General features: G+C 45.8%; 1 protein-coding gene across 3 annotated transcripts in view; it reads right to left on the minus strand.

The window, feature by feature from the left end:
* ARHGEF7 (Rho guanine nucleotide exchange factor 7) overlaps positions 1–14,024 on the minus strand; it is a 194,661-nt gene that overhangs the window by 161,220 nt on the left and 19,417 nt on the right. For 2 of the 3 annotated variants that reach the window (XM_045007703.1, XM_045007673.1), the window contains exon 2: positions 5,994–6,080. In XM_045007703.1, coding sequence (XP_044863638.1) covers positions 5,994–6,080 — 87 coding nt within the window. Of the gene's footprint in view, positions 1–5,993; positions 6,082–6,166; positions 6,275–14,024 lie in introns of those variants that run through there. The other variant, XM_045007687.1, reaches the window with a different exon arrangement.

The following is a 14,024-nucleotide window of genomic DNA, read 5'->3' on the forward strand; positions in this document are numbered from 1 at the left end:
TGTGTGTCAGGAACTTTCATTAGTATAATCTAAGAATAATTTTATTTTTTCCCAGTTTCAACCACTATTTACTAGCACCTTGTCCTAAACTAATTTTTCCATGGGGAAACAGCAAATCTTGAGCCAATTGATACTATATTGGAGAGCTGTTCTTCCATAAACCCTGGATCAAACTGTTCCCTTAATGAGTTTCCCTGCTCTTGCGGCTAGCACAGATTTCTTCACTAACTCTCTCCCTTTCTCAGGTACCATGCCCTCCAAACACCCCTTAGCAACAGGATAAGGGACAGTTGGAATGATGGAACCCAGAAATTAAGGAACTTCTGGGGAGGACACATGTATTGGTGCAAGAGACAATCATTCTGATCCAAGGCAAAAAGCACCCTGAGAGATGTCACTGGAAAATATTATTACATTGTGACTTGTAACCACTAGCTTCTAAAACCCGTCCGTTGATAGAGATAAACATCTGTAGAGATTGCTATCTACGACAACTTTGATAAGTAATATCAATTGCGTAGAGTCATTTAGCTCCCAGTGGGGTTGCCACATCCATGTTATTCCAGAACAGAATCGGGGCTGCATGGTGGCTCCTTTCGACCTTTTGCAGGAAAAGTGTTCCAATAAGCAGGTCAGCTTAGAATTGATAAACGTGAACCCTTTTCTGCCCAAATAAAACACGGTAACTAGCACTTTGGGAAACACCCTTAGAGAGGCGGTAAAGCAGCATATTGATAGCACTGTGAGTTGCATGTGAAGCAGAGATGTATCTTATGGGAGATTCACATAATAATGTGTAGATAGGTACTCGTCAGATCTGTTGCTAGAGAAACTGAAGTCTTCCTTTGGGGAATTGCTGCTTTGGTGGAATTTAGGTCCTCCATTCTGAACTGTGGCTCCTGGAGGAATGTGTTCAAAACACCTGTTCCTCTGTCTTTGGAACACTCAGACAATAAGAAGAGGATGGAGAAGAATCTTAAGCCTTCTTGATTCCTTGATTTACCCCAGCCTGAAGCAGTTATATTGCAGTCTTGATATTTCTGTGTTTCAGCTGGTTGGGGGAAGGAGGAATGTCAATAACCTGGGGTCTGTAGCTGCATTTAATTCTGAAGTGCAAACTTGGCTGGGTATATCACTACCTGTGCTTTTTTAATTTATTTTGTAAACATATTATTGATCCAACACTTCAAGACTTCTGGCCACTTGTCCCATATTTGGGGAGCCACATCATATAGAGTCAACCTGCATGCTTGAAGGATACAGATGGTTTTCCTGTAGTATCTTCGCTCTCTCTGATGCCACTTGGTATATTCAGTCATCTAGTTGGTTATCCCTCTTACAATTCTCAGTTGGATCAAGAGTAACAAGACTTGTAATAGGGTTTATGTTTCCTTTTGAGCTACAAAGGCCTTCTGAGTTTTTATTTTAAAAAAGTTTATTTTTATTTAAAAGGTTTCCATGGCAGCTCTCTATAGTCACTGAAAAGTCTCCCTCCTGAAGAGCCTGGTGAGTGGTAATCCAGTGCCTTCTTTGCCTGGGGATTGGTTTTCCATGGCCTCAGGCAGGGCTGATGTTGTGACAGAGTTAGAACTCATTGCTTTTACTCCCCCAACCAATCTCCCACAACAGCCACTGATAAGGAAACCTTTCTCATGCTCCCAGACCAGAGATCTTCTGACCTCGAATGGCAGTGTGGGCACTAAGGAGTCTGATTATGCATGCATAGCTTTAGCCACAATGTGGAAGAAGCAAATGCATGGATTGCTACAGTGGCTTTACTTGGTTTATTGTTATTTTAAATGCACACTTTCCATTTCTTTACCCAGACTTCAGGGTTGTATGAACTTTTTGGAAGTATAAATCAGGACATATTTACTTGTGAGTGGACTCACTCCCCTTCTTTTCCGCTTCCTCCCATGCTTCCCCCTTCAGGAGCTCATCTGGAGAAATATAAAGTCTGCACACTGGTTTAAAAATACGCCTTCTCAAAAGAAAAACTGATTCTGAGCTTTCTCCTCTGTGAGCTCTGGCTACAAGTCCAAAAAGCCTGCCCTTGGTCCCAGGAAGATTAATATAAGGAGCCCTCTGCAGTTTCTGGGCCCTTTCTTATCAATTTTAAAAACTTTTATACTGGAAAGGTTTGTATTATGGTGAACTGGAAGAGAGTCCTGCACCTCTTGTTCTTTATTTTACTGGAAAAGACCTGATGAGCAGAGTCCCATTAGCCCAGCAGGTGTGACATGGCTGACCTGCAGCACAAGCAGAGTCCCATTCTAAATTCAGATTTAGAAATTAATTTTCTTTTCGTTTCCTCCCAACCCCCTATGTTTTTTCTTCATTTGGAGTTTACAGATACATTGCAAAATAATATGTCCAGAGCGCACACACAAAATTAAAACTCCTGCTTGCTTTAAATAGATAAAAAAGATGAGTGGGAAACCCACAACTGCACTCCATGAAAGAAAAAGACGGACAGTCTGGTTGTTAGGGAACAAGCCTAGGATGTATAAAATCTGGGTTCAATTCCCTCTTCCACCAACTTCCTGTGTTACCTTGGGCTAGTCACTTAGCCTTTCTGTAACAGGCATTATGAACACTGCCCTAATGAGATGTCCAGCTGCTAGAAAAGGCGGACAATGCTGAATACTTACTACTGTCCATAAACCTAATACTTCACCTTGTACAACCCCTTCTGGCTGATAAGCTTCAAGAGCTTCTCTCTCTCTCCCTCTACCAAACCCAAGAGGGTTGAGAGGTGGGCAATGGAGTTCTAAAGCCTGTCTTTACTGATAACTTTTTCCAAGCTGAAACACAGAAATTAACATGATCCTTGTAAGTTTCATTGATCCTCCAGGGTTAGGAATAACAGCAGCAAAACTGACCATGAGCTTGCTAATTTCATTCCATTGCTGCTTGGCAAAACTATGAGCAGCACCACAGGCACTGTACTGATCTATGGATTAATGAAGACAGCACTGCATTGATTTAGATTCAGAAGCTATTCTTTATAACCATATGGGATAAAAACTTTTTTCCTAACGAAAGTTTAAATTCTACATAACTATTGCAGGTCCACTCAATTGCTACGGAAAGCTTCTCAGTCACCAGGGCTAAGGAGACATTTCAACCCACTGTGATGTCACATGAACATTAAATTTTTGACATTACTGAAGAAGTCAGACGGCACCAGGGATTGGTTATATAGCAAAATCTACAAGTGATATGCAAACATCCTGGTAATCTGCAATGACAGGAAAGGAAATATAGAAAATACCCATGATAAATATTTTATCTAAAACATAATTAAATTGTTTTTAAAAATGTTAGACCAGGGATTGGCAACCTTTGGCACGCAGCATGCCAAGGTAAGCCCCCTGGCAGACCGGGCCAGTTTGTTTACCGCGGTTCGCCGCTCCAGGCTAATGGGGGCAGGCGCCGCTTCCTGCAGTAAGGTTCCTTAAGAGTTTATTAAATTCTACACATCAAAAAAAACAAAAAACTCATTGGACTTTTACTGAATTAAGTCCTATATGACAAGTCATCATCTAAAAGCAGTTTTAGTAAACAAAATTAATACAACTTGAATTTTATCATTGAAACACTACATGCAGGATCTTTTCACCTGCTAAAATAAACTTTATATCTACATGTCAATAAAGCCATAAACAAATCATATCAAGTCACTGAACAGAATTTTGGCAACTTTCTGCAAATATCCCTCCCATTCTCTTTTATAGGTAATGAAATAGTACGCTCCCACACTCCTCAATACTTCTGAGGAGGAAACAAGACAAGAAGTTAGTGTTCCCTTTGTCTATCCAAAATCACAGTTTTAAACAACATGAAACATCACCAGAGGAAATTCTCCTGCCTTAGAAAAGGCACCACAGGGCCTACTCTGAGCCTGTAAATACTGTTTACAGTCAGATACAATATCATTTTAACTGCTTCTGTAAACTGGCTATGGGCACTCACTTCTAATAAACTCTTTGTTAGTCTCTAAGGTGCCACAAGTACTCCTGTTCTTTTTGTATACAGTGTTTTTAATCGCATAGGACCCATACATTATACACATTTAAAATAAATCATGAACCATAGGGCCCTACCAAATTCAGGGTCCATTTTGGTCAATTTCACGGTCATAGCATTTTAAAAATTGTAAATTTCATAATTTCAGCTATTTAAATCTGAAATTTCACAGTGTTATAATTGTAGGGATCCTGACCGAAAAAGGAGCTGGGGAGGGGGACGTCACAAGGTTATTGTAGAGGGAGTTGTGGTACTGCGACCCTTATTTCTGTGCTACAGCTAGCAGCTGCGCTACTTTCAGAACTGGGCAGCTGGAGAGTGGAGACTGCTGGCCGGGGTCCCAGCTCTGCAGGCAGCAGCACAGAAGTAAGGATGGCATGGTATGGTGTTGCCACCCTTATTTTTGCAGTGCTGCCTGGGCCCTCAGTCAGCAGCCGCCACTCTTCGGCCACCCAGCTCTGAAGGCAGCAGCGCAGGAGTAAAAGTACCATGGTATGGTATTGCCACCCTTACTTCTGCACTGCTGCTGGCAGGGTGCTGCCTTCTGAGCTGGACACCTGGCCAACAGCCGCTGCTCTCTGGCCACCCATCTGTGAAGGCAGCGCAGAAGTAAGGGGGGCAATACCACAACCGCCACCTAAAATAACCTTGCAACCTCCCTGCAACTCCCTTTTGTGTCAGGACCCCCAATTTAAGAAACTCTGGTCACCCTTGTGAAATCTGTATAGTATAAGGTAAAAGTATACAAAAAAACAGATTTCACAGGGGGGAGACCAGATTTCACGGTCCGTGATGTGTTCTTCATGGCTGTGAATTTGGTAGGACTCTAACTATACACAAAGTTTATCTTATCCACCACGGAAGTGCAGCAACCTCTATGGTGGAATGAATACCCCAACAGAGCACCCAGCTACAATAAATACCTGAGAACAGGAGTTTAACCAACACGGCTACCCCTCTGATACTCAGTTTGGAGAGTAAATTTAAGTAGGAAAAACAAAACTTGTCAGATCAGAATCTGGCCAGTGGGATCTTGAATGATCACATGAAATCAGAAACTTGATATAACGTCTCACCCAAAAACCCCTTCAAAGTGCACTCCAGCACCACGCTGAGTCATTTGTTCAGCCTGGACTCAAGAGAAGACAGTAGCACCATCACATTCATCACCTTTTACAGATCAGTTTTACCTTCAACGGCTACCAGCAGCATCCACTTCCCCGTACAGAAATAGGAACCCTTTTCAGATCACTGTTCGATGGCTCCCTCACCTTCTGGGGCCACAGGCAACTCCAAGGACCCCACCAGTAGCTCTAGGAAATCCCCCAGGACCAGAAAATGCCAACATAAATCACTTCAGGCAGGGGCAGGCTTTAGGCTGATCCCTCCGAATCAGGCCCCGTGCCTAAGAGGGCCCCGCGCCCTAAAGAAGAGCACCTAACTTAGGCGCCTTTTTAATTTTTACTCACCCGGCAGCGCTCCGGGTCTTCGGTGGCACTTTGGCAGCTGGTCCCTCACTTGCTCCAGGCTTCGGCAGCGGGTCCTTCGGTGCCGCAGAAGACCCGAGCGAAGATCTGGAGCGCCGCCAGGTGAGTCATTCCTGCTGGGCCCCCGTCAAAACTATTCGAATCGGGCCCCGCACTTCCTAAAGCCGGCCCTGACTTCAGGCCTAGGTGCTGGGACTAACGGGGCAGGGGGTGCTACTGCACCCCCTGGCTTGAAGTGGTTTCCATCATATACAGAGTTTAGACTTTGGTTCAATGGCTCTCAGCGCCCCCACTATACAAATTGGTCCAGCCCCCCTGGAGGCAGGAAATTTAACCCCAAGATCGGGGGGGGGGGGAGTATGGGAGAAAGGGAACACGCTCTGCAACTTGCCCGGAGCATTGAAGGGGCACCAGGGACACCACAAAAGCCTGCGTGCCCAGCCCGGCCCCAAACCCCACTGCCCAGCCCAGACTCACCTCCAGGCGGAGGGAGGCGCCGCAGCCGCGCAGGAACTCGCGGATGTTGCTCAGACACTCGCTCTCGGTCCGGGGCTCCGGATAAACCTGCAAGAGAAGAGGCGCTGGGTGAGGGGGCTGCGCGGGGAGCGAGGGGGCCCCTGCTGCCCCCCAGCTGCTCCTGCCCCACTCACCCCCTGCTCCCTCCGCAGGCGGCGGCGGCAGCTGCTGCTCGGGGGCCGTGGAGGGGCTTTGACCCGGGAAGTAAACACGGAGCCAGGAAATCACGTGCGGGCCGGGGAGGGGCCGGGGAAAGTGCCGGGCCTGGCCCCCGCCTCCTCCCCCCGCCGCTGTGCAGCGCCGGGTGCTGCTGCCCCCGAGCCCGAGGCTGGGGCTCAGCCCGGAGCCAGGCCGGGGCGGCGCCTCCCCGCCCGGCAGGCTGGGTCCGGGGCCCGGCTGCGCTCCCAGCCCCCGGCGCTCGGGCCGGCTTCGGCCAGTGCACAACATGAAGCGGGAACGGGGCAATCGCCCTGCTGTGGTCGCCTTTACCTACTGGACAAACTCCGCGGGCAGCACCATCAGCGACTAACCTCGCCGGCAGCCAGCCACCGCCCAGCGCCCCTGCCGGGGGCGGGAGATAACGTGCCTCAAACCTATACCGCTAACAGCGCAATTTGCTCCCTTTGTAAAAAAACGGCGACTTTGCCTGAGCCCCGTGGAAAGGAAGCCCTGCCTTGGAAAAGATACTGGGTGCAACACAACTTCCTGCTGCACAGCTTCTTTCAAACACACTGAATCTGCAAAGAGAGTGGGCTTAGATCCCAAAGTGAATGCAGCCAGGCTCTTCTGCACCTCACTCAGATTTTTACAGTAGTGCCCAAGTAGGACCCAGAGGCCCATTGTATTGGGGTGCTGGCACTAACATATAGTGTAAGAGAGGGTACTTGCCCCCAAAGAGTTTTCAACCAAAGGCACTAGTCCTGCAGTCTGAGCCAGACAGACAGACCACTGTACCTGTGCAAAGGCCCATTAAATTGATTTCCCACTGAAATCAAAGGAGTCCATACATGTGTAGCAATCTGGCCACTTGGATTAGATTGCAGGATTGGTGCCTAAATTAAAACACAAGTGGGTGTAACAAATGAAGCAAGTGAAAACAAGGGTAACAGTGACAGAAATGTGTGACAACAAAGAGCAGATTTGCATGATCTTTATCGTTTTCAGTAATGGCAGATAAAACATCCAGAGCACACAATACAAAAAACGTAAAGAGATAATAGTGACCACATGAAAAACTGATTGTACCATTACAACTCTTTACCTGCAAGTAAAAAAGACCATATTTGAAATCATGTCTGCTACAATGTCTAATCCTGCAAGATGCTGAGCACCACCATCTCCCACTGAAGTCAATGAAAGTTGAACTCAAGGTGGGAGGAGAGTGATCAGTGCCTCTCAAGAGGTGCTCAGTACCTTGTAGGAGCCGGTCCTTTATTTCTGAAGACCAAGACCTGGAAATCCCAATGTGTTCGCTGGCTCAGAACCAAACCAACATCCAAAATTCTTTTTTTTTCATTTTATTTTTGTAATGGCTCTACAGACAAAACTTTAATTCAAACGTCAATTAAGAATGCAATTTAATATCAGGGAACATAATGTAGTCTGCTCTTTGTTGTGTATGCAGCACTCCATTTGACTCCAATTTTCACTTCAAAATCAATCCGTATGTGAGAGGAGAATGTGGCCCTACACCTTAAAATCATGAGTGGAAATCCCAAGAAAAACTTTATAGCAAAGCATCAGTATGTGCTTTACTAGTTATCAAAAAGCTAACACCAGACAGTGGAATTTAACAGAGATTATTAACTAACTTTGTTTGCCCATAGTCTACCAGACAGCTGTGATTTCTGAAGCTTGCAAAGGGAAAAGACCTGATTGAAATAAAGATTTTTTTAAAAACAGAAGTGTCTGTGTTCCACAGCCAATTATCACTTATTACAGCCCCCTTACTCATAGAGTGGTAGCTTAGACACAGTCCTGTAAATGCATAAGCACATGCACACCTCCACCTGTGTAAACAATCCCATTAGCTTCAATAGAACAACTCACATGAGTAAAGTTTTGCATGTGCTTAAATGTTCGCAGTACCAGGACCTTACTTCACAAATAATTCTATTGATTTCAATGGGAAAATGTACCAAGTAAGATACTGCTCAGCTTGAGTAAGGATGGGCAGAATTGAGCCCTGAATACGTAGCTCTATTTGGAAGGAGGAAAAACATTGTATGCAAGTGCAACATAAATGGGAGTTCAGAGGGCTCAGCACCACACAACAATTGTCCCTTGGATTATAAACGACTTTAGGCAGTGACTTTTTAAAAAAAAACCAAGTCATCTGTGTATGTCATGCATGCTTATGGCACTATAGACAGAAGTATAATTCTTCCATTAGACTTGAGGTTTCCCTTAGAACATTTAACTCCTGAAATGCTGACATCAAGTTCTTTTGGGCAGGGACTGTGCCTTTGTACAGTGCCAAGGACATTTTGGGCTCTATGCTAATTTAAGTAAAAGTCAATAAAAATGGATGATTTGCTTGAATCACGAAAATCTGAATTATTAGAAATACTTAGTCACAATGAGCTTCCAGATTTAAAGTTTAAATTGTAGTGAAGTCGGCCTGCAATTGGGGAATGACCATAAAAAACAACCAATGCCAACACCTTTAGATCAGGATCCAAGTGACATCAAGCAAGCCGATTTGAGGTTTAAACCACGTGTTAAATTTTTAGGGAATTCTGCATCTAAACTTCAGCGCTCTAAGCCCTAAGCCCTTGAAGATCTGTAAAAACTTCAGGAAGGTGCTTAAACTATTGTTTTTGCTAATACTCTATTAGACATGATTGCCTGCTTAATGTTTTTACTTTCATGTTTGCTTATCTTTCAGCAATCAAAGGTTTTAGTGTTTCTGCATTACATGCACTGAGTATATTCTATACCAGGGGTTGGCAACCTATGGCACGCATGCCAAACACGGCACACGAGCTGATTTTGAGTGGCACGCAGCTGCCTGCCGCGGTCCCGGCCGCTAGCCCCACTCAGCCGCCCCACCCACCGCTCTTCCCTGTGGGGGCAGGAGGCAGAAGCTTGGTTCTGCGGCAGCCAAGCTTCCCCCTCGCCCGCTTCTTCCCCCAGCATGGTGCTTTTCTGCCCCGCCCCCAGGGGTGGCTCTAGCAATTTCGCCGCCCCAAGCAGGGCGGCACGCCGCTGGGGGTGCTCTGGCAGTCGCCAGTCCCACGGCTCTGGTGGACCTCCTGCAGACGTGCCTGCGGAGGGTCTGCTGGTCCCGCGGCTCCGGTGGAGCATCCGCAGGCATGCCTGCGGGAGGTCCACCCGAGCCGTGGGACCAGTGGACCCTCCGCAGGCATGCCTGCGGCAGGTCCAGCGGAGCCACCGGATGACCGGACCCTCCGCAGGCACGCCTGCGGGAGGTCCACCGGAGCCGCCTGCCGCCCTCCCGCCGGCATGCCGCCCCAAGCGCGCGCTTGGCGCGCTGGGGTCTAGAGCCGGCCCTGCCCACCCCCTCTCCTTCCCTGCGCCAATCAGCTGATGGCCCTAGCGAGGGGGAGGAGTGGCAGCGTGCACACAGCTCCGTAGAGGACACAGAGAGAGGTAGGAACGGAGCCTTGGGGAAGGGGCTGGAACAGGGCACATCCCTTTCAGCCCCCTGCCATGAGCCGCTCAGGGCAGGGGGTGGGAGCACCCCTAAGAGCTGAGCACCCCAGCCCTCTGCCCTGACCCCCCCACACACACACACAGCCCTCTGCCCTGACCCTTGACCCCCCACACACACACAGCCTTCTGCCCTGATCCCTGAAACCACTCCCACCCACCCCCCCAAGTCTGGGGTCCCTGCCGCAGGCCCTGCTCAGCTCGCTGCTGGCCTAGGTGAACAGAACCCCAGGCTGGCAGCGAGCTGAGCAGGCTGGCGGCGTAAGATCAGCATTTTAATTTAATTTTAAATGACGCTTCTTAAACATTTTGAAAACCTTGTTTACTTTACATACAACAATAGTTTAGTTATATAATATAGTCTTATAGAGAGAGACCTTCTAAAAATGTTAAAATGTATTACCAGCATGCGAAACCTTAAATTAGAGTGAATAAATGAAGACTCGGCACAGCACTTCTGAAAGGTTGCTGACCCCTGTTCTATATCTATTGAAAATCAAAAATATAATTTAAAACCAAGAACATTTTCATAATGGACTACACCACACTGATCAGGAACCCCAGCAAGTAATTCTTTGGAAAAGGAAACAACTGTAGAAGAAAATGCCTGAAAAGGTTCATTAAGTTCATCCCTCTTGCATTAGTGGACTGTTTATTACACCTCCTAATTGTTTTTCCTAATTTACTCTTGGACAACTCTAACGACAGTGCCTCAAACTCCCTCAGTAAATTATTCCATCACCCAAATGAGCACATGGTTAGAATATGTTTCCTAAACTCTACCTTTCCCTTTTCTCTCCTATGTCTATGCTCTGTATTGTGCAATCTTAAATATTTTCTTCTCCGTGTTGTCTTTCAAGTATTTATAGCATGATCATATCCCCCCTGGGTCTTTTCTCGAAAATGTATACATATTAAATTCCCTTAATCTCTAGTCATAGTTTGTATCTTCTAATCCCTTTATCTACGGTAACTATACGTTCCGTTTCGGCTGGGGCAGTCCCTTTTTTAAACCCGGTCCTGGCCATCCTGACTTTTTTTGGCAAAAGTGGGTATTTGTCCGCTTTGCTCTTGCCAAGTTGGCAAGTGGCTCAGGCCAGCTCTGCATGGGGCTCGGGAAGCAGCGGAGGCCAGCCCTGCATGGGGGAGGGGAGGCTTGGACAAGTGGCTTGGGATAACCCTGTGCAGCAGGAGAGGCTTGGGCTAGCCCCACACGGTATTCCATTTTCCTTTTGAGAAATATGGTCACCGTACCTTTATCATTTCTTACATCCTCCTCTAGATTGTCTCCATTTTATCAAGATCTCTTTTCATAATAAGGAACCCCCAAAACTATGCACAGTGCAAAACTAAGAATGACATGTAACAAGTCACTATAAATCCAAGTTTCTCTCATAAGAAACAAATTCCTTATCCATCAAGTGATTCTTGTCTTGTGACTCAATCAGGATTATCTCTTTAACAAGCAATAATCCTTATTCCTAGGCCCTCAGCTAGCTAAACACAGGATTCAGGAGTTTTAAAAGGACAAATGGACACAAGTCAGATATTAGTAATGGCAATATACAAAAACCTGTAGGAGAACACATCAATCTCCCTGGCCACACAATAGCAGATGTAAAGCAAAAAAACTTCAGGACCAGACTTCAAAGAGAAACTGCTGAGCTCCAGTTCATCTGCAAATTTGACACCATCAGCTCAGGATTAAACAAAGACTGTGAATGGCTTGCCAACTACAAAAGCAGTTTCTCCTCCCTTGGTTTTCACACCTCAACTGCTAGAAGAGGGCCTCATCCTCCCTGATTGAACTAACCTCGTTATCTCCAGCCTGATTCTTGCCTGTATATTTATACCTGCCTCTGGAAATTTCTGCATCTAAACTTCAGCGCTCTAAGCCCTAAGCCCTTGAAGATCTGTAAAAACTTCAGGAAGGTGCATACATCTGATGCTACATACATCTGACAAACAGGGTATTCACCCACGAAAGCGTATGCTCCAATACATCTGTTAGTCTATAAGGTGCCACAGGACTCTTTGTCGCTTCTAACCCAGTGTAGCTGGCCCAGAAGTCATAGAAATTATCTCATAGGTGGCTACAGTACCTGGTAACAGGACAAACAAAGAGCTCAAAAAGGATGCCATCAACTATGGTAGTATGGAGACAACTGCCAACCAAGGCTTTGCAAAAATGGCAAAGGATTCCCTCCACCTCCGGAAGTTTAAACATGGGTCATACGGCATTTTCAGAATGTTTTAGATTTGCCCAGAAGTCTCATCCATGTCAAAAACATGCACCTTTCTAGCTGACAACTGTGCTTCCCTCAAAAGAAGAAAGGCAGTTCATAAACCCTGGCAATTCTTTAAAAAGGCAGTTCCTTTTCTCTCAAAAAAGAGAATACATTTCAAAGCCCTGCTTTACTGTTCGTCAGATCAATGGCACAAACAAGAAGCTATAGGAAACCTGGAAACTTTACCTCTCACACTCAGAAGTAGTCTTGTCCATGGATTATTTAAAACATGGATAGGAAACAGTAGAAATAAATAGCCAATTCTCAACGTGAAAGGAGGCCAACAATGGGCTGCCTTACCAATCATTAAGAAAGATGTTGTTCAGTTACATTTGCTAATTATTTAGAAGATAGGAGCATAACAGAGGCAGCAAAATTGGTTCATGACACAAAATTATTTAGCTTAATAAAGAATACATACTGTGCACACCTAGTCTGAGAAAAAAACATATTTGTAATTCTGTTATCACATCCCCCCTCCTTCCCCACTTTTGCCCATTGGATTATTCCCATCTGTTATTAACCAAGGGACTGTCTTTTCACTACGTTTGTAGAACACCTACCAAATGGGGCCCCGGTTCCCTGAGTGGGGCTTGTAAGTATTACAGTGATACAAATAACAGAGAATAGTAATAATTAGAAACGACAGCAATGCCACAAGGATCTAACAAATATTTAAGGAATTGGGGCGACACAAAGGAATTCAAAGAGATAAGTGCAAGGTAAAACATGTAGCAGGTGCAGCCAGGGGCGGCTCTACAAATTTGGCCGCCCCAAGCAGTCATGCCCGGGAGGCGCCCCCGAGCCGCGGGAGCAGCGGACCTCCCGCGGGCATGACTGCGGAGGGTCCGCTGGTCGCGCGGCTCGGCTGGACCTCCCGCAGCTGCAGGCGGTTCGCTGGTCCGGCGGCTCCGGTTGAGCTGCCGCAGGCATGCCTGCGGGAGGTCCAGCCGAGCCGCCGGACCAGCGAACCGTCCGCAGTCATGCCTGTGGGAGGTCCACTGGAGCCGCCGGCCGAGCGTCCCCTCCGCAGTCATGCCTGCGGCAGGTCCGCTGCTCCCGGGGCTCCGGTGGACCTCCCGCAGGCATGACTGCGGCAGGTCCGCCGGACCCGCCTGCCGCCCCCCCGGGAAAGGGCCGCCCCAGGCGGGTGCTCGCTCCGCTGGGCTCTGGAGCCGGCCCTGGGTGCAGCAGGGACAATTTATACCATACAATGGGTTCTGATTAAGTGTTAATCGCTCAGAAATTATTATGGATAGTTCAATGAGAATTTTTGCTAGATGCACAGCACTGATCCAGAAGTGAACAAAAGTTTAGTATGAAAAAGATGGAGAGTAATGTGGTAAGTAATAGAATACTACATGATATATATAAACGGTACATATTCACCTTAAACTGAATATTACATTCAGTTTGGTGAATCTTCATCTATGCTCTTCAGACAAAAAAACTCATCTAAAAGGACACAAAAGAGATAGATCATATCCAAAGTAGGCACGGTAGAGCTTCCATGCATGAAGAGATTGAACACATTACAATTATTTAATTTGGAAGGTGGAACAGTAAGGGGAGCTGTGGCATAGGTGTAGAAGACTATTATAGTTACAAAATGGAAAGAAAGCACTCTCATTTTAGTGAATGAACATTAGAAATTGCAATGAACATCTTCCTGAAGACCCACTTCTTACTTTTGCTATACCTATGAAGAACCAAGTAAGTCATATACTTATTTCATTTATTTATCTTATGAGCAAACTGCTTATTTATTTATGATTTACAGTTAACTCCCGTGATTAACAAAAAAAATTAATCACGATTAATCACAGTTTTAATATCACTGTTAAACAACAGAATACCAATTGAAATTTATTAAATATTTTAGATGTTTTTCTACATTTTCAAATATATTGATTTCAATTATAACACAGAATACAAAGTGTACAGGGCTTACTTTATATTATTATTTTTATTACAAATATTCACACTGTAAAAATGATTAACAAAAGAAATAGTATTTTTCAGTTCACCTCAT

Source organism: Mauremys mutica, chromosome 1 (assembly GCF_020497125.1).
Source record: "Mauremys mutica isolate MM-2020 ecotype Southern chromosome 1, ASM2049712v1, whole genome shotgun sequence".
NCBI classification, from domain to species: domain Eukaryota; kingdom Metazoa; phylum Chordata; order Testudines; family Geoemydidae; genus Mauremys; species Mauremys mutica.